The sequence below is a fragment of the Podarcis gaigeae genome (genome assembly GCF_964106915.1).
Source record: "Podarcis gaigeae genome assembly, chromosome: 9".
Classification (NCBI taxonomy): Eukaryota; Metazoa; Chordata; class Lepidosauria; order Squamata; family Lacertidae; genus Podarcis; species Podarcis gaigeae.
In genome coordinates this window covers 43,183,854-43,209,767 of record NC_139685.1, presented here as the reverse complement: position 1 = coordinate 43,209,767, position 25,914 = coordinate 43,183,854, and the positions used below count along the sequence as shown (strand labels likewise).

The following is a 25,914-nucleotide window of genomic DNA, read 5'->3' as shown; positions in this document are numbered from 1 at the left end:
GATTCGTTTTTCTGGAGGCCCTGAAACATGCATGTATGTGGCCTGTTCACCCTGGTTGGCTGCTTGTTCCATCTTCTCGCTGGGACTTGCTTTGAGAATCCTAAGGAGCAAGAACCAACAGCTGTGTTCTCCCCAGGGAAGCCTGCCTGGCACTGACTTTGTCATCCTTCTGATGCCAGGAGAAGATGCTCTTGTTTCTCCTGGGCATTTGGGCAGTGCCAATGGTCTTGCTTTGGGTCATTTCTTTGTTGTGTTCATTCTTATGTCAGTGTAGTGGTCATTTTATGTTGTTGGATGGCTGTTATGTGGATGAAGGCTTTTACTATGTATTTTTGTTTTAATGTATATTTTATTGTATATTATGTTTTGTATACTATTCTCCCTGTAAAACACTTTGGGACTTATTGTGGTAGCCTGAAGCAGCATGAACTGAATTGAGCTGAAAGCTGCAAAATATATCAGTTTGGCAGGAAACTGGAAAAACAAGTTTCAAAGTAATTTTCAAGATAATCAAACCCTATTAATTAACTTGATTGCATTTATGAAGTAATATTTAGTATATTTCAGGAGCACCATGAAATACACTACTGAACTAAGAAGAAATAAAAGTGATGTGATGAATCAACCCTACACGAGGAAGTCAAACTGCCCTGAAGACATAGATTTATCTGGTAGGGGTCAGGACATCTGCCGTACAGTGAAATTAATCCAGTTACAGTCATGGATTGCAGTCTCAAAGCATACTATACGGATAAGTACATGCTAAATTTGTAGGTGCCCTGAACTAATATACTTTCCCCCAGTGGAGTCATGTTATTTAAAAAGCCAAATAGTTCCAGACACAGCTCACATGCTCCCTAAGAAGCACTGTGGCGCAAGCAGTACCAGCTACTGCCTACCAGTCAGTTGAGGCAAGTTAGCAAACACATTTTTGACAAATGTCTTCAGTGTAACTCACAGGCCCCTTTTGACTGTATTATTAATAAACAGCTGGCATTGGGGGTCACTAACTGCCTCAGGTCTCCATATGTGCCCAGCCTGATTTCCTTACAAGGTGGGACAATAAAACAATAATAAAGAGCTTTGTATTTTAACAAGTTCCTTTCATCCAAGCACACCTGACGCTCCCTTTTTGTGTTACTCATGTGAAGGGGCAAATCTTGTTGAAAGAGTGTTGCACCCTTAACACTAAACCTGATGTTCTGTGGTTTTCTTAGCCCCTTCCTGATGCTGTCTATGTGTAGAGGGAAGGTTTGAAAGGGCACATAGGTGGTCTCTGAAGGGATGCACAGGCTGCCAAACATGCAGAAGTGGTGGTCCCTGTAAGCTTGAATCCAGCATGCTGAGAGTTCCAGGTAAAGAGGACAGCCTACATGCATAGAGGCTTATGTTGTAGCAAACAGTGTTTAGTCATGAAGACCACACTGTAAAATCATTTGGGCCATAATGGAACAAGAATCTCAAGAGAATTTGTTTTTTTTTTAAGAGATAAATAGTCAAGTGTAGGAAGAGGCATCCCACCTCATTTATTACTTAAAGCAAATGGTCCATTCTGGTTTTAAAATCCTCCAAAAACAAGGCACTGTGTTAAGCAGATTACATCAGTAAGCAAACATTTACTATGCATATTGCCTCCCCAATTTATTATTAAAATTGCCAAAGGTACATCAAATGCATTGAAGGGGAAAGTGGTTCAGTGGAAATGTTCTGTTGGAAGGGCTAACAGGAAAAGGGAAAGAGGCCCCAATCTAGAAAGAAAAAGGGAGGAAGCATCTGGATGCACAAGGTACTGCTTATGTGTTCAGAAGAGAATCTTCCTCAGGAGCACTACACAATATTCTGTGCTCCTCTTCAGGTTTCCTCCCCTTTTAAAGGAAACCTAAACATGAAAACAATGAACACAACCCAGCCAAAGTCATGTATTTTAGGACCCACTCAGATTAAGTTCGGCATCTGCTTAACTTGAGGAGCTCATGCCCAAATAGGGTTAGTTGAGTACTGACTACTGTATACGGATTAAATGGTAACAACAGTGCATCATCTACAATGTTTATTTGAGATCAGCTGAGTTGCCTAATGTAATATTCTTGGAACACTCAAAGCAATATTCTTCATTTATCAAATCAGCACATTTCATCTACTGCCTTGCAATACATTTCAGCAAAGTCATTTAGTGTGCCAAAAATATTGGGAGCTAGTTTTTAGCAATTGCACTCTGAGTTGAAAAGCCAACATTATTTTTTAATTTTTAGAATCCATGTGATCTCTCTCCAAAGGATGATCTCATCCAGTCATAAGCAACTCCCTATGAAAATATCCACCATAAAATGATTCAAACTGCTTCTAGTCAGCACACTATGGAATTTACATAATAAACTGAATTCACCATAATTTATTATTAGATTTCAAGTGCCTTACAATGGAAGGTACACATTGTTAGCGTCATGGCTCCCCTCGGGGGGGGGGGGGGAATCTGCGAGCATACAGATTAGATGTAAATTAATGTAACACAGCAATGATGTACGGAAAAAAGGAATAGCAGAATCTGCAGTTTCCTACCCACTGCACCATATTTTCACTGAGACAGGGCCGGCCCAAGGCATTTTGCTGCCTGAGGCAAATAACATGATGGCAACCCCTTTCTCCATTTCACATATAGAAGCCAATTAGGCTGTGTATTCACCATACATTTAAAGCACAGACCCCTAAAGAATCATGGGTATTGTAGTTTCTTAAGGGGGCTGAGAACCAGTGCTGCCCAGCAAGGACTGGGGTATTTGGGGGGAGGTTTTGTTGGGAGTTTTTGCTGTCGTTACTGATATTAACGGATATTACCTTTTTGTATCTTTTATTTTTATGTGGAATTTCCAGTTCAGTTTGGTTACGTAGTTTTTAATGTGTTTTTTATAATTTTATGACTACTTTGCTAGATTTGTAATTATGTAAATATTTTCGTATTGTAAGCTGCCTTGAGCACTGTTTTAACTGTGGAAAGGCGGCACACAAATAAAAAGATGATGAGTGCTTTCCCCCCCCCAGGGGGTACTCAAAGGTACGCAGTACTGACATCTCTTTTTTGTTGTCAAAAAGTATGGCACTTACTGTAACAACTCCATGGTGAGTACCAGCACCTATTTTTCTAGGGATAAAGCACTGCTGAGAACTGTAGTTCAGTTTCCAGAATTATTTAAAGGTATGGTGTATACGGGACGCAGGTGGCGCTGTGGGTTAAAGCCTCAGCGCCTAGGACTTGCCGATCGAAAGGTCGCCGGTTCGAATCCCTGCGGCGGGGTGCGCTCCCGCTGCTCGGTCCCAGCGCCTGCCAACCTAGCAGTTCAAAAGCACCTCCGGGTGCAAGTAGATAAATAGGGACCGCTTACCAGCGGGAAGGTAAACGGCGTTTCCGTGTGGCTCTGGCTCGCCAGATGCAGCTTTGTCACGCTGGCCACGTGACCCGGAAGTGTCTCCGGACAGCGCTGGCCCCAGGCCTCTTAAGTGAGATGGGCGCACAACCCCAGAGTCTGTCAAGACTGGCCCGTACGGGCAGGGGTACCTTTACCTTTACCTTTATGGTGTATACACCTGCCTTAGACTGATTCTTACTTCAATATTGGCAATGGGACACCAATCTCCACTGCACCTGAGGGCACTAGACTAGCTTAGAGTGTTGCAGGCAGGTCATGTGATACACATAGTTCTGCCTGCTCGATACCCTTGGTACCTGCTGCCTGGGGCAGCCGTCTCACTCTGCCAGTGATCAATGATCAAACCAGGAGGTGATGTGCCAAACTGTGTCTCTCCAGTATAGGCAATGTGAGTGGGTATGCCTTCTTTTACACTGTTTCACAGTGCCAGATACTCTTGGGATCACAGCCTTTTTTGAGTGTAGGATGCAACACATTTGCTAGCACAGCCCCTTCTGAGCTGAAAGGTATTCATCCTCACTAAGGCTCCCCAAGCAATTAAGAACCCTGATTTGAATCTTGCTGTGGTCCCCCATAACTAGAAGAGCCTCATTGCTTCCAAAGAAAGCCCTTGGCTGTAAAGATGGGCAAGGTGAAGTGCCAGAGGGGACAGGACTTGCCAGGAGTGAACACCCAAGAGGGCTTTGGTCTTTGCAATGATGGATGCATAAGTTTGTGATGTGGTAAATGAATCAACTATCTGCCAGCTAAGAACCTCAGATGCTGATTTGACTGACATGTTCTGTCTTTTAACACATTCCCTGGCAATTCCTGTTGTTTAAAGATACTCACACAGGGACTAAACCACCTTAGTGTCCCATAGAGGGACAATCATCTATCTGCAATCACAACCATAAAGGGGCATAAATAGCTACCTTGTACTGAGTCAGATTAATTGTCCAGCAACCTTAGTATTGTCAATACTGATTGGCAGAGGTTTCCCAGGGTTTCAGAGAGGAGAAATTCTCAGCCCTACCTGGAAATGCTGGGGATTGCACCAGGAACCTGGTCTCATCAGGACCATAGACCAGGGTTGGCCGGTCTCTGGTTGCTCCATTTGCCTTGGAGACCTGGTATAGTGTACTGACTGAGAGATGGAGCTATGAATCAGAAGATCGCTGATTTGTATCTTACTCTTGCCATGAACTCACTTGATGACCTTGGGCAAACCACACTTTATTGGTTTGAGTTCCATCTTCAACAACACGGGGAGATAATAATACTGACATTGTCTTACAGGGTTGTTGTAAGATTTACAACTAGATAATGCACATGAAGCTCTTCAGACACTTGAAAGTGTCATACAATTGTTCAGCATTCTTATTATCTCTGCAGACAGAAGAGTCTCTGAAGAACTCTAAAGAACACAAGAACACTCTTAGGGTTCAGAAGACCTGGCAATCCCACACCTTCTTGACATGGCAGTCCTTTCTACATCAAAATGAAAGCTTGTTTTCCTGGTATACTGTTCCTCCATTTTCACATAGGGCCAACTTCAGATAAATGCCTCTCTGAGAAACATAGATGATAAAGTGAGGATTATACCATCTTTCAAAACCATGTACAAATCAATCTTTCACTACCTTGGGGAGTTTTGAACAGTGCTTTACTTAGGAAGGTTTATTATGGCTAAAAATTGAAAGATCTCCCATGCTCTTTTCCCCAACCCTCTTTAGAAGATAATAGAGACACTGAGGTGAATGTTTCAATTCAACAATATTGTAAGAAAAAAGCTCTTATTGTAGGAAAACAGTTATTCTCTTTAAAAAAAAACTTAAGCTTTCTATCTTTGCATTCTGCAATGCATTTAAAGCAAAGGTCAAAGTGTTATTGTCATCAAAGAGTATCTGAAGAGGAAATGACTCAATGAACCTGCTGTGCTATAAGACCCACACATATAAAATAACATATATTAAAGTGTAAACTTTGCAGGATTTGACCTTTAAAAACTTGAAACAGTAACTCTAGCTATTTAAGAATTAAAACCAGAGGTAAAGAGACCCTGAATCTAAGTGAGAGCCTAAAGTGACCTTTAAAACAAAACGTAGGTTATTTGTAAACCTCTTGAAAACACCAGTGGATGAGCAGGGTTTAAATCTAGCTCAGCATTCTCCAGGAAGGGGTTTATATGGGGGATCCTAACCCCCTGTCAAATTTGGCCTGCAAGGTCGATAAAGATATTCAGGAAAATGTTTCTTAATATGTTCTCCTCTGGGTATTATGAAATGTACTAGATTCATAAACAATACTTATTTCACTCCTGTTTCAACCCTCCTCTCCAAAAAAATAAACAAGGCACTTTCTTTTAGGAGAATGTGTCCCCGTCCCCAATGCTTGATTAGATGTACTGCATTCAGCTGAGTACATGCAAGGCAAGAATGATCCATGTAGACCAGAGGTGGGAGGCTTTTTTCAGCCCAAGAGCTGCATTTCCTTCTGGGCAACTTTCTGAGGACCACATGTCAGAAGCCAGAGGCAACAGTGGGTAGAGCAATGAATGTATATTTAAACATTGTACAGTGGGCTTGTTTACACACACACACACACACACACACTGTATCCACCATCCTGACAAGCAAGAGGCACTGTCAAATTTCAAGGAAAAAATTCCAACCAAGCAAAAGCACTTGGGGTGCAAAGGTGGGGCATTAAGGGGTGCAGCCCAGGGGAAATTCTGAAGGCCAGATAGACAAGCCTAGCAGGCCCCCTTTGGCCACTGAGCCTGAGTTTCCCCATCCTTGATGTAAACAAGCTGAGGAGCATCTGTTTTGGGGGAGGGTGTTGCCTCTGTTGTTTTATTGGACTGGATTGTAGGAAGGACAGTTATGCTAGTTCAAATTATTCAAGATGGAAAAAATGTTTCAATAGCACATGCTACTCTGCTTGCATAAATACAATAACAGAAACACATGGTTGTGTTATACATCTAAACAGAGATGATGAAATCCAAACACTGTTGAATAAATACTGATGCACATTGTATATTTTTATTTCCTTTCTGGTCTGGTAAACAGGTGAAATAACCTTCCAAACTTATATAATGTTGCTGTTTGAATCTTTACCACACAAGTATATATATATTGGACAAATAGTTATCTTACAGACAATTACAATGCTGCTGTAAATGTGACTTATGTATCAAGGTGTATACTTGAATATTACTCCCTCAAACATAAATCAAAAGCTGTCTCCCCATCTCCTTTTTCACTTCCTACTATGTGAATACATACACACAAACAATATATTTACACACACACATATTGTGGTAAAAGATCACTTTGAAAAGGCAGCTGGGCTTGATGAAGGTTCTAGTCTTGGTATTCAAGAGAGGAGTGGCCACAGTTCCCAGCTCTTGAAGTAAGCAAGCATGGGGCAAAACCCTTGTCATTTTTGGTGACCTAGAGATGGTGCTCAGTACAAAGGAATCCAGCTTTTTTTGGAGCAGAGGAGGGAGGGGCAGCCTTTCCTGCTTTCTGCCAGTTGTCAAACCACCACCACCACCAAGCAAGGCCACTGTCTTCCCAACTGGTAGACAGCTTTATGAATGTCTGTATTTATGCCATCTACAAATTCATTCCAAATAAAGCCCTTTACAGATGTTCTTTCCAGGCAGCATGCATTCGGTGGCACTCTTGTGGCAGGCTCTGTGCCCGATCTACACACATTCATCTGAACATCAGAAGAGAGTGTATGTGTGGGTTGGCCATCTTCAGACATTCAAACAGATGTGTGTAGGTTGGGAAAGAGCCTGATGCTACAATGTCATTCCACAACAAGCCTGCTTATACTAGGATGGCAACATATCCTACATTAGAGGAAAGTCCTCTGTTTTGAATGTCCAGTCCAAATCTGCTTTAAAGACAGTGGACCATAAAAAGGGAGAGCAGGGTCCTTGAAACTGTCTATCAACAGTTAGCAGCACCTGGTCAGTATAGTCAACAGGCACACAAGTCTTCCGCAGTATGGTGAAGTGTATGCATCATTTTGTTATTTTGTTTCTAAATTTGTGACCGTTTGTATAATATATCATATGTGATTTTTATGCAAATTATTGTCCTCTTTTTTGAATGATGCACAGCCTGTTTTGGCAACGCATAAGTGGGCAACCCTGGTTTATACTACACAGGGATACTGCTAGCATCAAAACTTGGTTCTCAGAATTCTGCAGCAAGATAACTGTTACAATATTATTTTTAAATGTTATTAAAAAATTTGCACAAAGGGCTTTTCAATTTCCCCCTACATTTCCATTTACCCCCTGACATTTTTCATTTTTCTTCTTTTACCACTGGGATTCTGCTCTGGTATGAGATTTCCTCCACCTGCAAGAGTTGGTAACCATATGACATCACTAGGCTGGGCCTTGTGACATCACCAGGCCATGGAATGCCGCTGGCTCAGCAGCCATCCTTAGAAATGGCAAATCCATTGGAGGCCTGTTGTCCTGATAGATTCAGCTCAATCGGATAAAGATGAAAGGAAGGACTTTCTGAACCACAGAAGACATCTACAGTTATGAGACAGCTGCTGCTAAGATTGCAGAAGCATTTGCAGACATTGTCAGGAGAAACATAGAAACTTGGGCACTTAAAAAAACCACAAAAAACACCCCACCAGGCTGACCTGTCAGCAATTTGAAGTGCAAATCATTAACAACAAGGCTTTTTAAGCCTGAGCATTTGTTCTGTTAAGGCAATTGCACAGGAAATATCCAACACCAGCATAGTTTACTTCTGAATATATACCTGTAAGCAAAGTCCTGATTTTGTAAAAAAATGAGCAGCACAACTGTGAATATTTAAAATAGCTGTCCAAAAATGAGCTCTAGTTCAAAATCTCTGGGAACAAAGACATTATATGGAATATAACTAAGGAAAGCATCACTCAGAAGGTATGATTCACCATTTTTCTGGTCTAGAACATTTCAAACAAGTCAAAAAAGTTTTTATATTGAAAATAGATAGTCATAAACAATCTAATATTTCAATCTGAAGGTTAATATAAGCCCACCAGTCAGCCTGCAAAGAAAGATCAGCTGTGGTTTCTGTAAGAAAGCCCCTATTAATTGCTCCCTTTCCAGCTTATTGATGAGTTAGATATCAAACACCACTACCATCAGCATTTTTTTTACAGAATTACTTAAAGCACACACACAAGACAAATGGTTTGCTAATGTATTTCTAACATACATTATTTCAATACAGTGAGTTCAAAACTCAAAAAGGAATGGAGATTTAATATGTGTCTTCTGAACATTTTCATTTAAACTACAAATGGACCGATAGGCCATCATAATGCACAAGCATATATTTCGAAGAAAATCATTACAACCCATATTATAGCAACAAATTATGCTCTGCATTCTTAGCAGAGCCCACAAATCTTGGCAGAACTTGGGAGCAAACCACTTGTCTATAAGCCAACAAGGTTAAGCTTTCATGCTCCCCTCTCAACAGGTTCCTTGCTTGGCGATTTTTACAAAGAAAGAACAACAACCAGTATATGTATGAGTGTAGCAACCCATCCTCTAATGCTGTGTACAAAGGTAGCCTCATACCATTTTGAAAGGCGTTTTGTTGTTGTTGTTTTAAATCCTCCAATGGTGTATACCGGAGGCTTTCCCCAATAGTCACAAGAATTAAATTTCTAATCACTGGTGATAAAAATTAATCATATCATCAGGATGCTAAATAAGACATTTTATTTCTTTATAACTGAATTATTAATAATAAAATCTCCCTCTCCAGAAACTCACACTTATTATTCATGAAAGCAGAAAGTGGGCATGCTTTTTCCTTCTTCTCAACAACTTATTCCTATATTTGTATTCAAACATTACCCACAAATACTTGTGCTTTGTGAATGAAAAATAAACCTCATATCACCAGGTATGCTGTTGGAAATTTTCTCAAAATCTCTATTAAGTATAATTGCATACTGAATATTTTATGCAGGGTACAACCTCATTTTTCGGAATAGCCTGAGAGACATCCAGACTTGCCCAGTCATCAGTAGCTTACCAAGACAAGCACGATGTTTACAAATGTTTTCGTATAATAGGTCTACCTAGGATACACAGTACATCCAAACAACATGTTCTGGATAAATAGGGGAAGCCAGAGTGGATAGACAGAAATAGAAAGAGAGCCAGAAAATGAATAGACCCACCTTAAAATATCCAGAAATAATTAAAAGAAAGAGATTAGAAGAAAAGACAACATGTTGGAGATGTAAATGCCCCAAAGCAGATATGCTACATACAGTGGTACCTCGGGTTACAAACACTTCAGGTTACAGACTCCGCTAACCCGGAAGTAGTACCTTGGGTTAACAACTTTACCACAGGATGAGAACAAGAAATCTCACACCGGCAGCGGCAGCAGGAGGCCCCATTAGCTAAAGTGGTACCTCAGGTTAAGAATGGTTTCAGTTTAAGAACAGACCTCTGGAACGAATTAAGTTTGTAACCAGAGGTACCACTGTATTTAGAATGCACCAGTAATACAGATATTTTGGAGATTAACACTAAGTAAGATTAATGAAGGTGAAGATTCCATGATAGTTACTTCATAAACCGCTTAGAGGCTTTATTACAATCAAATGGTATATAATGTTCTGTAAATAAATATTTTGTTTTTAGATTGGAGACTGAAAAATAACTTAGTCTGCAAATTTAACCCCACTTACTTGGGAGTAAGCCCCACTAAAATCTGTTGGACTTACTTCAGAGTAAACATGGTTAGGATTGCAGCCATATTTATTACTTATTAAAAGTAGCTAAAAGTTTAAACATGCAGAATTGGAAGAATGCTAATGAATTAATTTGCCTCTAGGAAAATGATAAAATTGGAGAAGCTAGCTTTTTCAATCCAAAAGTGTAATGGGGAGTTTGGTGCAGCCAAAATAAGAAGGATTTAGCAAACCCTCGTCAGCTAAGAAGTGGATGGGTAAATCCTATTTTGGCTATAAGCACTTGTTTGTGCAGCCAAGGCAGAATTGAACCCCAGCCACCCATCATCACAAGTGACACCAGCTGTTGTGACAGGTGGAAAATGGAAATCCTGGGGTGGGGTGGGGGGCAAGATTAGCTCATAGCCCAGAGGTTTCCCTACTCCTGCTTTAGGAATCTCCATCCCATGTTTGAGGCTTCCTCGTGCCTGCTGATACTGCATTCTTGTGCATGGATGATGCTGTGTGCCATACAATCCACACATGGAGAGCAACAGTTCTTTACCCAGTTCTACATATGGGAGGCTAGTAGCAAGCCCACTCACCTGAGGGCAGATGCAGGCTTAGAGCACAACACTTGATACATGAAGCCTGTATGATGTCCCTACATTCTGAATTGCAGCATCCTCTAGGGCAGGGGTCAGCAAACTTTTTCAGCAGGAGGCCGGTTGACTGTCCCTCAGACCCTTTGAGGGGCTGCACTATATTTTTTTGAGGGGGAATGCCCCACAAATAGCCCAGAGATGCATTTTAAATAAAAGGACACATTCTACTCATGTAAAAACACACTGATTCCCGGACCGCCCGCGGACCGGATTTAGAAGGCAATTGGGCCGGATCCGGCCCCCAGGCCTTAGTTTGCCTACCCATGCTCTAGGTTATCCCAAAGCTGTAGCCGTTCCAAGTATGGAACTGTAAAAAGCTCACAAAGAGGAACCAGAAATATTTTGCAATAATTTGATAGTGGTTGTTAGAAAGTCAACATCAGTACATCCCAGTAATTAGCTATTAAAGCCCTCTTTGTTGTAACTAAAACAAGGCAACTTCACAACTAAAAAAAGAAAGCTGAATATTTTAAAAATCAATCTGGTACCTGATAGCTTCATAAGAAGTTCGGATGCTGCTTTGACAGACATGTCCTGCTGCAATGCATTCGCTGGCACTTCTTGTGGCTTGAGATTCTCCTCGGGAAGGCTTGCAGAAGATGTTTCAGGCTCAGGACTAAAAACGTAAGTAGATTTAGGAAAAGTGGAACTTGCATTTTCCTCATCTTTCGGTTCATCTTTCACTTTAAATGTAGGAGGCAAGGGTTCTTTTTGATTTGCAGCTGTTAACAGAAGGGGAGGAAAGGGTTCAGTGAAGTGCGTAAATGTATAATCAGAAGACAGCAAGTTCACAAGAGTCATGGGGAACAGTTTGGGATGATGGTGCAGGGCAGGGAACTCTACACAGAAAACCAAATTGGGCAGGCTTCAAGAGGCAACAAGTACTGATAAATTCCTACACAAAATCCTACACAAAAGGCAACCAGATAGCTGATGCTTTCTGAATGCTAATCCTAGAATATACTTTCTGATGCAGTCTGGGGGAAGAAGCACTAATTCATCCCACTGGTTAATCTATTGGAATTCCAAAAAGTTAGGATCCTCACTAGGCAGTAATGCTTCAAGCTGCCTTTGGAGTTCTGTTGCATCCATGAAGCAGCGCTACATCATTTTAAAAAAAACCTTTGTCAGGTTTTGGGACAATGGAGATAAGTGCCTCACAGAACAAAAGAGGGAGCTCCCCACCCCCCAAGCCCATAGGATTCCTCAAATAATGCCTGCAGTGGCAGGATATGCAGCTTGCTCCAATCAGACATATAGCTGTCTAGCCCTGGCACTTTTTCCTTTCTTTAATTGCACCCTTTCTATTTTACTCATTTGCAGAGAAGCCTGCAACACATCGATCTGGGCCAAAGCAAGCTGGGTGGCTGGGGATAAAGTTCAATTTTGCAGAAAAGGCTGACAGGGAACTATCCTCAGGCTCCATCTAAGTTTTTGCCGTTGTTCATATTATAATAAATGGAAATACTCTCCTAAAACATTGCTAGTAAATTTCGCAAGCCCACTAAATAAAACATCATCGCCTGCTGTTTTATGAGCTGGAACTCTGTTAAGTATCGCAGTGCTGGTCAAATGTACAATTCCACACACTATTTTGGATACACATTGCTCTGATCAATGGGTTTAATTTCTTCCTTTAACATAACATCTTTCCCCTTGTGTGGCATTGACATATCTACCAAGTTTACATTTTCATCTTTCAGATATATTCCATTCCTTCAGTGACTTTATAACATGTTGCTAGGTAACAGTGCACACAAGTCAGGTTTCAGGACCTTTCGTTAAGACACTATAAAATGAGCGCATGGGCCTTTTTTTGCATGAAAAATGCACATTGGGGGCCTTTACTATTCCTGTCTGTTGAACACTAAAGATCAATTTCTAAATAAAAAAACATGAAGAGTGAGACTGTATTCTGTCTGTATTCTGTTCTCCTCTCCCCCTAAAATGCTTCTTGTTGCCTTTCTTTCAGCCAAAACAGGCTCTGCTATCACCAAGTCAGTAGAGGTAAGGTTGAAAGTTACTGAACGCATGGCATATATTTAAGCAGTGTTATTCTAAAATGCCAGAGCAGTAGCACAAATTGGTTACAAACCTTTGGATTTGGGTTTGGAAAAGGGGGAAGGGATATCAGTGTGTTCCTAATTCTAAACACCTATCAGTTCCTCATAATTTTATGTCAGTATAATCCAATGCATGTTTAAGAGGTAAAGGTAAAGGGACCCCTGACCATTAGGTCCAGTCGTGGCCGACTCTGGGGTTAAGGCGCTGATCTCACTTTATTGGCCGAGGGAGCCGGCGTACAGTTTCTGGGTCATGTGGCCAACATGACTTAAGACGCTTCTGGCGAACCAGAGCAGCGCACGGAAACACCATTTACCTTCCCGCTGGAGCGGTACCTATTTATCTACTTTCACTTTGACGTGCTTTCAAACTTTTAGGTTGGCAGGAGCAGGGACCGAACAACGGGAGCTCACCCCGTCACAGGGTTTAACCCACAGCACCACCTGCGTCCCTTCAATGCATGTTTACTTGGAAGTAAATCCCAATACTGCACTTACTCCCTAGGAAGTGTACCTCTTAGAAATCTAGTAGAAGTTGCTTGCTCTTAGCATATCAAACTGCATTTGTTAAGCATGTTTAATTGTCAATTCGTCTTTACAAATCTTCTCTCCATCCTAGATTTGCCAATAGCAGTTTTTGTAACCCCAGAAATCCAACATTTAGGGCAAATCAAGACAATGAAGCATGGGTGGGCATTGTGGCCACCATCAGCCTAAGTCAGCATGGCCAATGGGCAGGGATTATGGAAGCCTCGATGACACCACATTGGCTACCCTTACTACAAGCCCACCCTTCTCTACATTCCTCCCCATCTTCAGTGCAGCAGATGGCTCTTCGGTGAAGGAACTTTTCAGTGTTGACACACCTGTTATGGAATGCTCTCCCCAGAGAGGCTTTCCCCTTTCCCTTCACCAAGTGAGGTTTTTCAGAAAAAGACTGAAGTACTAGCAATAGTCATAATAAATGGCATATCTGCATATTCCATTGCATCAGCAACAAAAAAGAAAACGAAAATTATTTTTCCCAGATCCTCATGGATCCACTAGGAACAATATAAATTGTTACGATTTGCGGGGGGGGGGGGGAACATTTGGGAAAGAAGCATGAATAGGTGTATGTGTCAATCTGAACCTATTCTGTGGTTTATTACTGTAAATCATGGCATAGGTAAGAAAACTGACATAACTCTAAAAGGACAGGAGACCCTCCATGATGAACTCTGGTGACCTTGGTACAAGTCTGATTCCAGCCTCATCTCCTGGAGGGCATTCAAGAAATTCAGAGTCCCTCAGACCTGGCATAAAGGTCAACACATGTAAATTCAGTTGCCAGTACAGCCTATTTACCACCTGAATGGGGGCCATCAAGATAATTTGAAGGCAAGGGGCAAACAAAGGGTGACAAGTTTAGACATCATGCACTAGGATAATATCCTTTCAAACTAATTTGCAACATGGGTGAGGTAAGAAATGGGAGGGAAACTCTGGAAGAAAGACAATAGGAACTGCAGGAATTGCTCCATCTCAAGGCCACTAAGATGCATTAGCAAGAAATATTATAAAACACCTGGATTTTCAGGTTTTAGTTGGGTTCTCCCAGTTCCATTGAAAGCAACTCACACAACGCTCCCAAGGAATCAGCACAAATCCATTTCGCTTAAGGACAGGTATACTCCCCCCCCCCCCGCATTTCTTAACTTACTATTAGGGTGAGTCCTGCTGGCCCAAATTGTCACGCTCACTTTTGTAGGCTTTGAGAATACTCAGCGATTTCCCCACTCTTTAGGTGTGTAGGTGTTGTAGGGTTTACAGCCTGCTTAAATTGTAATTGTTCTGTCTAAAGCAGCATTTATATATTCTGTCATTTTCATTTCATATAATAAACCAAGCTTTCTTTATTCTTTTTGTGTAAGAACTTCTTACGGGCATGGGGTTGAGGGCAATCACATATTCATAAACGGATGTATGTTATAACTCCAGCAAAAGATCCTAAATTTCTCGTTATGGTGTGTGTATGAATACGTGAGTGCTGGACACGCACATCAGTTCAAACACATACTGTAACAGAAGGGAAGTTTCAGAGTTTTACACTCTTTTTTGAACACAAACCTGTAAGTGAAGACAGTCAGAATGACAGACCCCCAACATGGCAAGAAGCAGAGTTGCAAAATATTCTGCACATCACTCAGCAAGAACATCATGATTAGTGATATCCCAGTGCTGGCACCCTGCCAAACTGGTCAACACTTTAGTTATGTGATCACACCAGTGATTTAACTGCCTGCTGTCGTGGTCCCACAAGACATTTGGGCATCAGTGCAGCTGCATAGCTAATGCATAACAATTTAGGGCAAATGATTATGTTCTTTTGAATGCTCAGATACAAAAACTGAAATCACATTATTAATTTGCAGAGGGATGTGCTGCATTAGTCTGTTCTGCAGCAAAACCAACCATGTTAGCCTTATAGCACTTTAAAAACTAGCAAATTAATCATGGCGTGAGCTTTCATTGATTAAGAGCCAAATTTCAGCAGAGAAGGACAACAGAGAAGTAGGGCCACTTCATCAGCTCTGCTGAGAAGTCTGATCCATTCCTGTTATCTGGCAATAGCCGTTCCATCAAGCTGCAGCGAGGGAGAAAGGAGAAGGAGAGGCACACCATCAGCTCTCTTGAGAAATCTGCTCTATCCCGTTTTCCCACTCCAACTATCAACTTGTAACAGCCATTCCTGTCAGGTTGCAGTGGGGCAGGGAGAAGGGAAAAGAGACCACTTCATCAGCTCAGCTGAGATAGTAGCAACTTTTGACTCCTCTTCTCCTTAAACTCTTCCCATTACAGCTGGTTATTATAAGAACTTTGTAACCAAAGGAGTAATCCCAACCAAGATCCAATGGGATGAGGCAGGTTGGAAGTCCACAATCCTGGTTCAGGTGGAGATACACTTAGCAGGGGCTCAGCTGAGGAAGTCCTTAAAAGGGGTGTGGCAAGGGGTGATGGAGCAGGGGAGACTTACCACTAAGCCCAATTCCTTTCAGGTCAGTCACATGATCTTGGAAATTGCACTGGAAAAAGGGTGCTGTCTATTTTAAAGGCTTGTTTTCCCTCTGCTGGGCTCAGGCCAACTCAGGGCAGTAGTCCCACTCTAGAGCTAAGTCTGGAATAGGGATAAATTTCACCGGAATATTTTATCCTGTGAATTACACTGGCTTCCTATAATTTGGATTGCTCTGCCCCTATAAATGCTTGAATTTGCTTTTTCTCTCCTGACTCCCAATTCTTTTTCCTTTTGTGTTGCATCATTGGATTGTAAGCCTAAAGGCAGGGACTGTTTTATTACTGATCCTTGTAAGGCTCTGAAAACCTTTTCAGCTGAAATAAAAGCACCTGAAATAAATACATAAATTAGTTAGCCTTGAAAGTGCTCCAGGATTCCTTGTTGTTGTTGCACTATTAATGCAAATGCAAGGTGGGGAGACACCTGAGATCCATCGCCTCAAAATATAAAACAGGGACATAAAACTGAGGTGTCTTATATGAGTTGAGGAACTTCAGCCCACATCTCAAATACCCAAGAGTAGAGATGCTTGAAGAATTCAATCTTTGCCACTCACTATACGAAGTAACCTTAGATTCATGTGCCAACTGAAACTTAAATATTCACTTCTCTGAATATTGCAAGACAGTTCTCAGTTTTTATTATAAATTTATTCGGAATATTTCCAACTTGCTCTCTGTTAAATATAATCCCAGAGCGTGCTACAACATAATGCACATAATGCATAAGAATTCCAATCATGGGCATATTTACTTGGGACTCAATTCTATTGACCTTGGAGTCTCTGTGACCCTAGTTCCCGGTAACATTTAGAACTTATTCTGAGAGAAAAGTATGAGTTAAATATGTCTTAAAACTTGTGTTTAAATACATACTTTGTAAGAATTTAACAGGGTGGCATAGTGAGTAAAAACATGAAAAAAGGGATGCAGACCAGAAGCAGAGAGTTTTGTCATCCTTACCTGAGAGCTTCATGAGAAAATCTGATGCCATCTTGACAGAGATGTCCTGGCTGAAAAGTGCCGACGCTGTATTGGTCACAAAGTCAATGGAGTCTTTTAGCTTTGTGTTGTTGGTGATTCTGTCAACAACACTGAGAGCGAAGGTTGGGGTGGAGGTGCTGCTGTCATCTTTGGGCTCTTCTTTTATTAGCAGAGGTGGGATAGTAGATCCAGCCACCTCAGGAGTTTTAGAGGTGGCCGCAGTCCCTGCGTGGTCTGTTGCCCCATCCATCTGCTGCCCCATTCTGGAGTTGTCACTTAGCAATGGCGACCCCTTGACATCCATTTCTGGGATCTCTTCCTTCACTTTGGCTTCTGTCCTCAGGAAGTGCTGGTGGCAGCGCATGTGGAGTTTGAGGCTGAAGTGGCGAGAGGAGGTAAATGGGCATAGCTGGCACTGAAATGTCTCTCCCCGGTCTTGATGTTGGTGAACCTGATTAAGCGGTTGATGATTAAGTAACAGTGACAACAACAGCAACAACATCTCTCAGACAAATAGCAGAAACTTATTTCAGACCAATACTGTGCATATCTCCTACTGGCTGCCTTCCTGCCTCCTTAGTGCTTAGAGAGCTCAGTACATTTTATTTGCACATCTCAAAAGACCTTAACAAAGGAGGTCAACATGATGAGCTGAGATTGACTCTCCTGTCTATATGTGACAATTTAATGATGAATATTTCACAGTACACATCTTTGTTCAGAGGTCACGGGTTAAAAGTCACAGAATTATTCAAGAGCAAACTGCAAAGCACATTGCTTCTCAGATTAGTTCCAAAAGCAATTATGTCCTGTAATATGTCTGTCTGTCTGTCTGTCTGTCTGTCTGTCTGTCTGTCTGTCTGTCTATCTATCTATCTATCTATCTATCTATCTATCATCTATCTATGTGTGTATATAAGTGTGTGTTTGTGTGTTTACACACTGTAGGGAATAAAGACTAGGTCATAAGGACTGATTCACTGGAAAGAGAGAGAGAATCAGTCCTTATGACCTAGCCTTTATTCCCTACAGTGTATAAAACTCTAAGAACTCCATCCTTGGTCACGTTTACTTGTGAATAAATTCCATTGACTTTAGTGTATCTGCAGCCCCAGTTCATGAGTTCTATTGCTGCTGCCTTTCCAGTCGATGGCAGCCAGCATCTAAATCATGTTGATGGAGGAGGAGGAGGAACACAGCAGGGCTGGCATCTTTGCCAATCCATGCCAATGCAACATCTGCTCTGGCCTCTAGGTAGCTAACTGCATTTGAAGTGGTTTGCAAAGTTCATAACTGCAAACTGATTGCTTGTTCATGGTTTAATAAATCACAACCACAATTGGACATCACACACACACACACACACACACACACACCTACACTCACATACCCAAAGGGAGAATGCATGGAGATACTGAAATCTTAGGCCTTCACATGTAGAACATGCCTTACATATTTGGGTTTCTGATAGCAGTTTAGTTAATCTATGCCTTGTATTACAGGCATCTTTGCAATGATGCACCTTCATCATACCTGCTCTGTACTTGGCACTATATTCAGGGATGGGAAACCTGTGGCCCATCAGATGTTGTTGGACTACAACTCCCATCATCCCTGAACATCATATTTATATCCAAATATGGATGGATTCCTGAGATCCTTAAGGTTTCTATTCCTATAGCTGCAAAACACTATTAAAAACAAATTTAGAGAGTGGGACCTTTTATTAACTACATGACATCTTCAAGCTATGCAATTTTCATCATTTTGTTGTTGTTTTTAATCTGATCATCATCTTCCAGATTACTTCTCTGAATTATCTGTTGGTGCAATTGAGAAAGCATTAACTGCACTAAGATTCCAAACTATGTCCACAGTATATTTAGAGGGGAGATAAGTTAGAATACAGTGGTACCTCTGGCTACATACTTAATTCGTTCCAGAGGTCCGTTCTTAACCTGAAACTGATCTTAACATGAGCACCACTTTAGCTAATGGGGTCTCCCGCTGCAGCTGCGCCACTGCTGCTGCGCGATTTCTGTTCTCATCCTGAAGCAAAGTTCTTAACCCGAGGTACTATTTCTGGGTTAGTGGAGTGTGTAACCTGAAGCGTATGTAACCTGAAGTGTATGTAACCCGAGGTACTACTGTATCTGTGAATTGTTGTTTATGTATTAGTGGCCAGGGAGATATCACTAAGTATTATATTGTTCCACTATAATTTCCCTAAGGACAGGTTTTTGAAAGAGATTCTTCAGACACTTTCCTTTTTTAAACAGTAGGGGGGATTGGTTATTTACTGATTGATAGGGATATTCTGAGCTCAGTCAGTAGAGAATGAGGCTTTTAAATCTCAAGGTAATGTGTTTGAGCACCATGTTGGGTGAAAGATTCCTGCATTGGACTGAATGACCCTTGTGGTCCATTCCAACTCTACAATTCCATGACTCTACATAAAGTTTCTATGTTTATTCTAGTGGCTCAATGGATCAGACAAAAATTTGTCACACAAAACGGGGTCCAACGTGCTGGAGTTGATCTATGTTAAAAATGTATCTCTCAACTTGACTGTAGTGTGATGATCAATGTTTTTTAGCAAATAAATCTGACTCTTTGATGGGCTGACTATTGGCCATTCTGGCTGAGCTCACAGAGGTTGGAATCCAACAGCATTTGGAAGGCCATGGGTTTCCCATCTCATGGATAATTACATTTTCGCCCTTATAATGTTATAAGTGATGTGTAGCTGTATGTACTAGACCAAGGCTCTTATCAAGAAAAGCTTGGCACAGACTGATATTTTGTGTTCATTTAGGCACAAACATCTCACAGGGGACCTCTCTGAAAAATTATTGCAAAGCTTAGCTGCATGTATACAATCCCTTGCATGCAAGCAAATGGGTTTCCTGGATGGTGGCCAAACGTTGGCATGTATTTGTTATAGATAGCAGGAAGGCTACTGCTTTCCCTGCCCAACCCCTATGCTGGAGAAAATGAATCCATTAAAATGGCACTAGAAAAAAACTCAAAAAAACCCCACCACCATGCTGGATTTTATAGCGCATGGGTTTTTAAAGAACTGCAATGACCTCATAGACTGGATTTCTTCAATTACTAGTATCCACTGACCTTACCTTCATGTGCGATTTTAGATTGTCCTTGCGTGCACAGCGAAATGGACACAAAGGGCATTGATGGCTTTTTAAGCCTGTATGTATAACCATGTGTCGCTTCCAGTAGCTCTTCCTTTTTATCACTAGGCCACAGATCGGACACTGGAAAGGTTTCCCACCTTCTTCTTCTGAGGCTTAGGATAAGGAGCAATAAAAAAAGAAAGAAAACATCATTAAATTGTAGTGAACGTCTCTGCCTCTATCTAAATACAGTTTTGCAAATTGTATCTCTCTCCTGTGGAAATACCTCTTGGATGCTTTTCCTTAATGGTTTCATTCATCTCTGGGTACAGAACTTTTAGAACGTTGAATAATCATTTCCCTAGAATGGGGATCCTATGGGTCCAATGAAAGTGATGCTGGCAATAGTGGACAAGTGTCCCAATCATACTTTGGTCAACCAGCAGAGGATGCTACTGTGCTTTACCTAGCCTCGTGAATATAATCCTGCAGGTAATTTTTTTTTTTTTTGCTTCTGACCTATGTAATACAGAGAAAGTACTCGGCTCTTTCTTTCTTTCACTTTCTTTCACTGAAGTATTCAAAGAAAAGGGAAGTGATTAAATTACACAGTAATCCACACCTCCTGAATGAAAGCAATACTGAGCATGACATACTGCATTTGCAATACTGATGCTGAGAGATTTTAGAGCCCCTGCTGTTGCGCAATTTCATTCTGGCTCAAGAAGACCACTGATGCCACTTCAGGATTCAGAGGCAACTCTGAGGTCATTATTTAATTCATTACTCAGTTTTACCTACACATTATGTCTAGAGCTTAATTTGAGCCCTAGAATCTGCTTTCATTGTGAGCAACCAGATAAAAAAATTAAAAACCATTGATTTCAGTACAACTTCTATGGCTAATTCCCTTCCCAAACTGCTGCTCCTTTCTCATGGACATATGAGGGATGGAACTAAAGGTGCTTCTGCATTTCTTTGAAGGAATCTTTCGGTCGGAATAATAATAGTAATAATAATAATAATAATAATAATAATAATAATAATAATAATTTATTATTTATACCCCGCCCATCTGGCTGAGTTTCCCCAGCCACTCTGGGCAGCTTCCAATCAAGTGTTAAAAACAATACAGCATTAAATATTAAAAACTTCTCTAAATAGGGCTGCCTTCAGATGTCTTTTAAAAAGAAGATAGCTGCTTATTTCCTTCACATCTGAAGGGAGGGCGTTTCACAAGGTGGCCGCCACCATCAAGAAGGCCCTCTGTCTGATTCCCTGTAATCTCACTTCTCACAATGAGGGAACCGCCAGAAGGCCCTCGGCGCTGGATCTCAGTGTCCGGGCTGAACGATGGGGGTGGAGACGCTCCTTTAAGTATACAGGACCGAGGCCGTTTAGGGCTTTAAAAGTCAGCACCAACACTTTGAATTGTGCTCGGAAACGTACTGGGAGCCAAAGAAGATTCCTTCCAGGGGAAGTAAAGGACCATACATATTCTACTTAGATATAAAACAATTGACTTATTCTTCAAGCTGGTCCTCACCTAAGGGACCACGGCTATGCTTGAATAGTCACAAGACTTTTCATAGAAGACTTGACTTTTGCATCAAGAATTCACTTTAGCATTTCATTACAACTACCCCATATTAATCCCTGGAATCCTTTTTTCTTTTCCTTTTAAGTATCATATATTATATCTGAATGATGCTCTTCACACCTACTGGTTAAGCTAGAGAGAAAAGCACCTTTGAACATATACAGAGCAACCAACCACAAAGCCACTACTTATGCATAATGTTAAAAGATGAGTCCAACGGACGATGGCTTGTTGTTAGAAGAATGAGCAAGTACGAGACTTAGACTCACACACTGCTCATTTCCTTTCCTCTTCCTTTACATGCAAGCGGAGTAAATGGGAAACTGTGGTTTGTTACAAGCCATGACTGGAAGCTTTAAATTTCCTCCCCTCACAATTTAAAGGAGGAGGAGCGAGTCAGTCCAAGGCTCACATTTGTTCATTCTTATAAAAAGAAACCACTGTTTGTCATAACTTCTGAATCAGGCCACTGATTCAAAAGATATAATTTATAAACAGGCTTATGTCCCAGCACCTCAAAAATTAAGTGCTTCTTTTATAAATGTGGCCATCAGTCATTACTGATAGTGGGTGCTATCAAGACAAGGTAAAGATTTTGCAACTTGTTAAAAATGCTAAGAGGAAGAGAGGATTCTGCTCACTGACATAATCAACCATCTGACATCACACTGTAAATTCCTAGTCCTGTTATGAGAAAGTTTACAGTGTTACCTTGGAAACAGGAGATATTTCTGTGACTGCCGAAAGGATATCTGATTATTTTCAAAACTGCAAAAGTCAGTGGTGTTTTTCTTGTGATATTTAGGAATTATGTCCAGAATATTACAGCTCACTCCCTAATGCATTCATCAGCTGTTTTTTCATCTTTGAGAACTCAAATGTCAATACTTTCTATGACTTGGAATGCAGTGATAAAACCTGCATGAACTTGTCATTTCCTGCTGCAGACTTTCTTGTAAAGATATAATTCAGCTGACTTTGCTAGAGCCCTACTGGATTGTTCATGTGTACTCTGAATCTGTTTCAGCAAATAAATAATTAAATACAGCACTCAAGTGTCCTGTGCTGAAACAGGTGAAATCAGTAACCTGCATAAGTGATGCAAATTAAGGAAATATATGCAAATCTGCTTCCTTATTTAATTTATTCTGCAACTTGGGTTAGGTGGGGGAGATGAGAAACAGAAAAGCTACAACAGAAAGCATTGAAACCCTGCCTTCAAACATCAGAAAGCCTGCTTAATCGCCAGTTTCTAAGATTTCACCAGATGTTGCCTACACGTCTTCAAATCCCAAAAGACTAGAAACTTTGGTTTTGTCTATAAAATATCAAAGCTTCCAGAGATTCTCAGGATGCTAAATTCTATGTTCAGTGCTGAATATACTGTGCGTATGTGCAATTTAAGTATATAAGCAATCCATCTTATTAGTTTAATAAAACAATCATGTGAGAAAAAAATGCACTTTTGTGTTCATGTGCTTTTCCAAAAAATGCAAAGTTCTCTCACATTTCACATCATGTATGATACAATTTTTCCATCATGGCACTGAGAATTATAATCTGAAAACAATGCCAGAATTGTTGCTTTCTCACTAACAAATTCTCCATAAAATGGTAGGTTAAGTAAAACTTCTTTTCCTTGCGTCCTGTTATACTGTTCCAGATATGCTGGAATTGCCATCCCACTCACTCTGTTAATCAGGACACTGCTCTTTCCTACTTTTAAGTCTTTCCACAAAATTTTATGCCTTTCCTGAATCACCAGATCCTCACTTTGCCACAACTGCTATCTGACAATTCACAACCAATTCCAACTTTTCAGATGCAAATTCATGACCATTTAATCCTTGTTCAATAGACTGTGAGCTATTTGATGTGGGATGGAGTGTGTGTGTATATACACCCACACACTTGGCAATGCCAGACCCACACTGCTGGTTCTAAAAATCAATGTGCAATGGTAGCAGCAACAGCAGCAGTAATAGTAGTAGTGATATCAGTGAATTTTCTACTTATTTTTTCCACCTGAAACAGTCTGTCTGGCAATGTTGATCAGTGTTCCCCAACCTGATCCCCTGCAGATGTTTTAGGCTACAACTCCTATCATCTCCAGCTAGTGCAACCATTGCTACCAAAAAGTAAGAGATAAAATATACCGGTAAGCAAAGCCCACCTGTTCAGCCCACTTCTTAATTCCTTCCTACACCAGTGTAAATCCAGTTCACCTTCAGACTGGGCTTGGATTGTGTGCCTCTTCAAATCTTATACGTGTTCACTTTGAAGTATGTCCCATTGTGTTCCCATTGGAGCTTATCCCTTAATAAGTGTGTTTGCAATCCTATGAACTCTTTCTTAAGAGAAGGTCCCACTGAACTCATTGGGACTTACTACTGAGTAAACATGCATTGGGTCCAGCTGAATAGCCACAACCTGCTCTGTAAGCAGCAGAGTTAATGTCTTTAGGTGTATTTTATTCTGACCATCCACTTTAGAAAGTACATGTACCAGATAAAGCTTCCTCAAACTCGGCCCTCCGGATGTTTTTGGCCTACAACTCCCATGATCCCTAGCTAGCAGGACCAGTGGTCAGGGATGATGGGAACTGTAGTCTCAAAACATCTGGAGGGCTGAGTTTGAGGAAGCCTGTACCAGATATTTCCAGATGGCAGAAACATAACTGATCATATAGGAACTGGCACCACTTTCTCTTAACCATTTCCAGCTTTCTAAATGCGATTAAAATGCTGCTTCCCTCATAAGCAAATAATGTAAATGCCGAAGAAACACAGCATGCTTGCCAATAGAAGTTTCCATCCCATTACTTACTGGAGGGCAAGTGGCCTACAAGACAAATTTTCCCTAATATTTTAGTTCAGCTCTATAAAAACGTTGGGAGTATCCAAAGGCATTGCTTCGCTCATGAGAAAGAGCACGGAGTATTTATGTTCACATATGTTCAGAAGTGATCCCACTGAATCAATCAGATCTATGATTCTGGGAACATGGCATTACAAGATTCAAAACCAGACTTATCCTACTAAAAGTTTAGAAAGGTGTGGATATTGTAGAATAGCTTTTGCCAAAGCTGGTGCCCTCAAAATGTTTTGGACCACAGCATGTGCTGGCTGGGGCTGATGGGAGCTGTACTCCAGAAAATCTGGAGGACACAAAGTTGGCAAAGGCTGCTGTAGAGAAACCACTATTTTATTTTATTTTTAAAAAAAGTCTAAACAGGATTCACAGAGCACAAAGCCTTTGGATAGCAGGACATATTCCTTATCCGTTACATTCCTTCCATATTTTAAACGATGGAATCTTTTCAATATTTTAAAACAGAATTCTACTGAACAGTCTACTGATTGTTTTGTCCATTTCAATACTGCATTTTTACATGGTTGCAAATCTCCCCAGGACTTTTTGGTAAAGGGCAAGAAATCTAATAAACAACAACTACAATGAGGCAGCTTTACATGGTATAGTTACTGATCTACCAGATATACGTACTTACATGAATTTTCCAAATGACTGCTACCCTTTCAACACAAAAGTTTCGGTGAACTCCACTTTCTCCATTCCCTTGCTTCCCAGTCCATATTTACATACCATTTGATTGCAATAAAACATCAAACCAGTTTACAAAAACCTTACAGCCCATTAAAATTATCCATAACAGACAATTAAAGGCAGATGAAAACACATTAACATCTACATATCTGGTTACAAACATTTTAAGCAGGGTACAAGCAGAGGCACCTGCCTAATGTCAACAGGCAGGGAGTTGCAAAGTGTAGGTGCTAAGAATGTGTTGTAGTAATCCAACCTGCTTGGACTACTGTGGTCAAGCTCTCCCAGTCCAGGAATAGTTGCAGCTGTCACAGTAGTCACAACTGGTAAAAGGTACTACTAGCCCTTGAGGCTACCTGGACCTCTAGTGGCAAAGCTGGATCCAGAAGCACCTCAGACTGCATCCCTGCTCCTTCAGGGGCCTTAAAACCCTATTGGTGCAGGCAATTAATCACTTTCTCAGACACAGGAAGCGTTTGCCCATGGTGCCTCCACCTTGCCAGGATTCAAGCTCAGTCTACTTAACGATAACGCTTAAGACAAGGATATCTAAAAGATCATCTCACCCCCTACATGCCCAACCGACCACTGCATTCTTCAGCAGAGGGCATCCTATAGATACTAGGCAGAAGGCCTTCTCAGTAGAAGGCCTGCCCTGTGGAACGCCCTTTCATCAAATGTCAAACGGATAAGCAACTATATGAAGACATCTTA

The 25,914-nt window shown here is 41.0% G+C and overlaps 1 protein-coding gene across 6 annotated transcripts in view; it reads right to left on the bottom strand.

Moving 5' to 3' along the window:
* Positions 1-25,914, bottom strand: part of ZNF827 (zinc finger protein 827) — a 119,400-nt gene that overhangs the window by 58,043 nt on the left and 35,443 nt on the right. For all 6 annotated transcript variants that reach the window (XM_083755378.1, XM_083755373.1, XM_083755376.1 and 3 more), the window contains exons 3-5: positions 20,037-20,209; positions 16,882-17,353; positions 11,287-11,520 (exon numbers count right to left, since the gene is read on the bottom strand). In XM_083755378.1, coding sequence (XP_083611504.1) covers positions 11,287-11,520; positions 16,882-17,353; positions 20,037-20,209 — 879 coding nt within the window. The remainder of the gene's footprint in view (positions 1-11,286; positions 11,521-16,881; positions 17,354-20,036; positions 20,210-25,914) is intronic.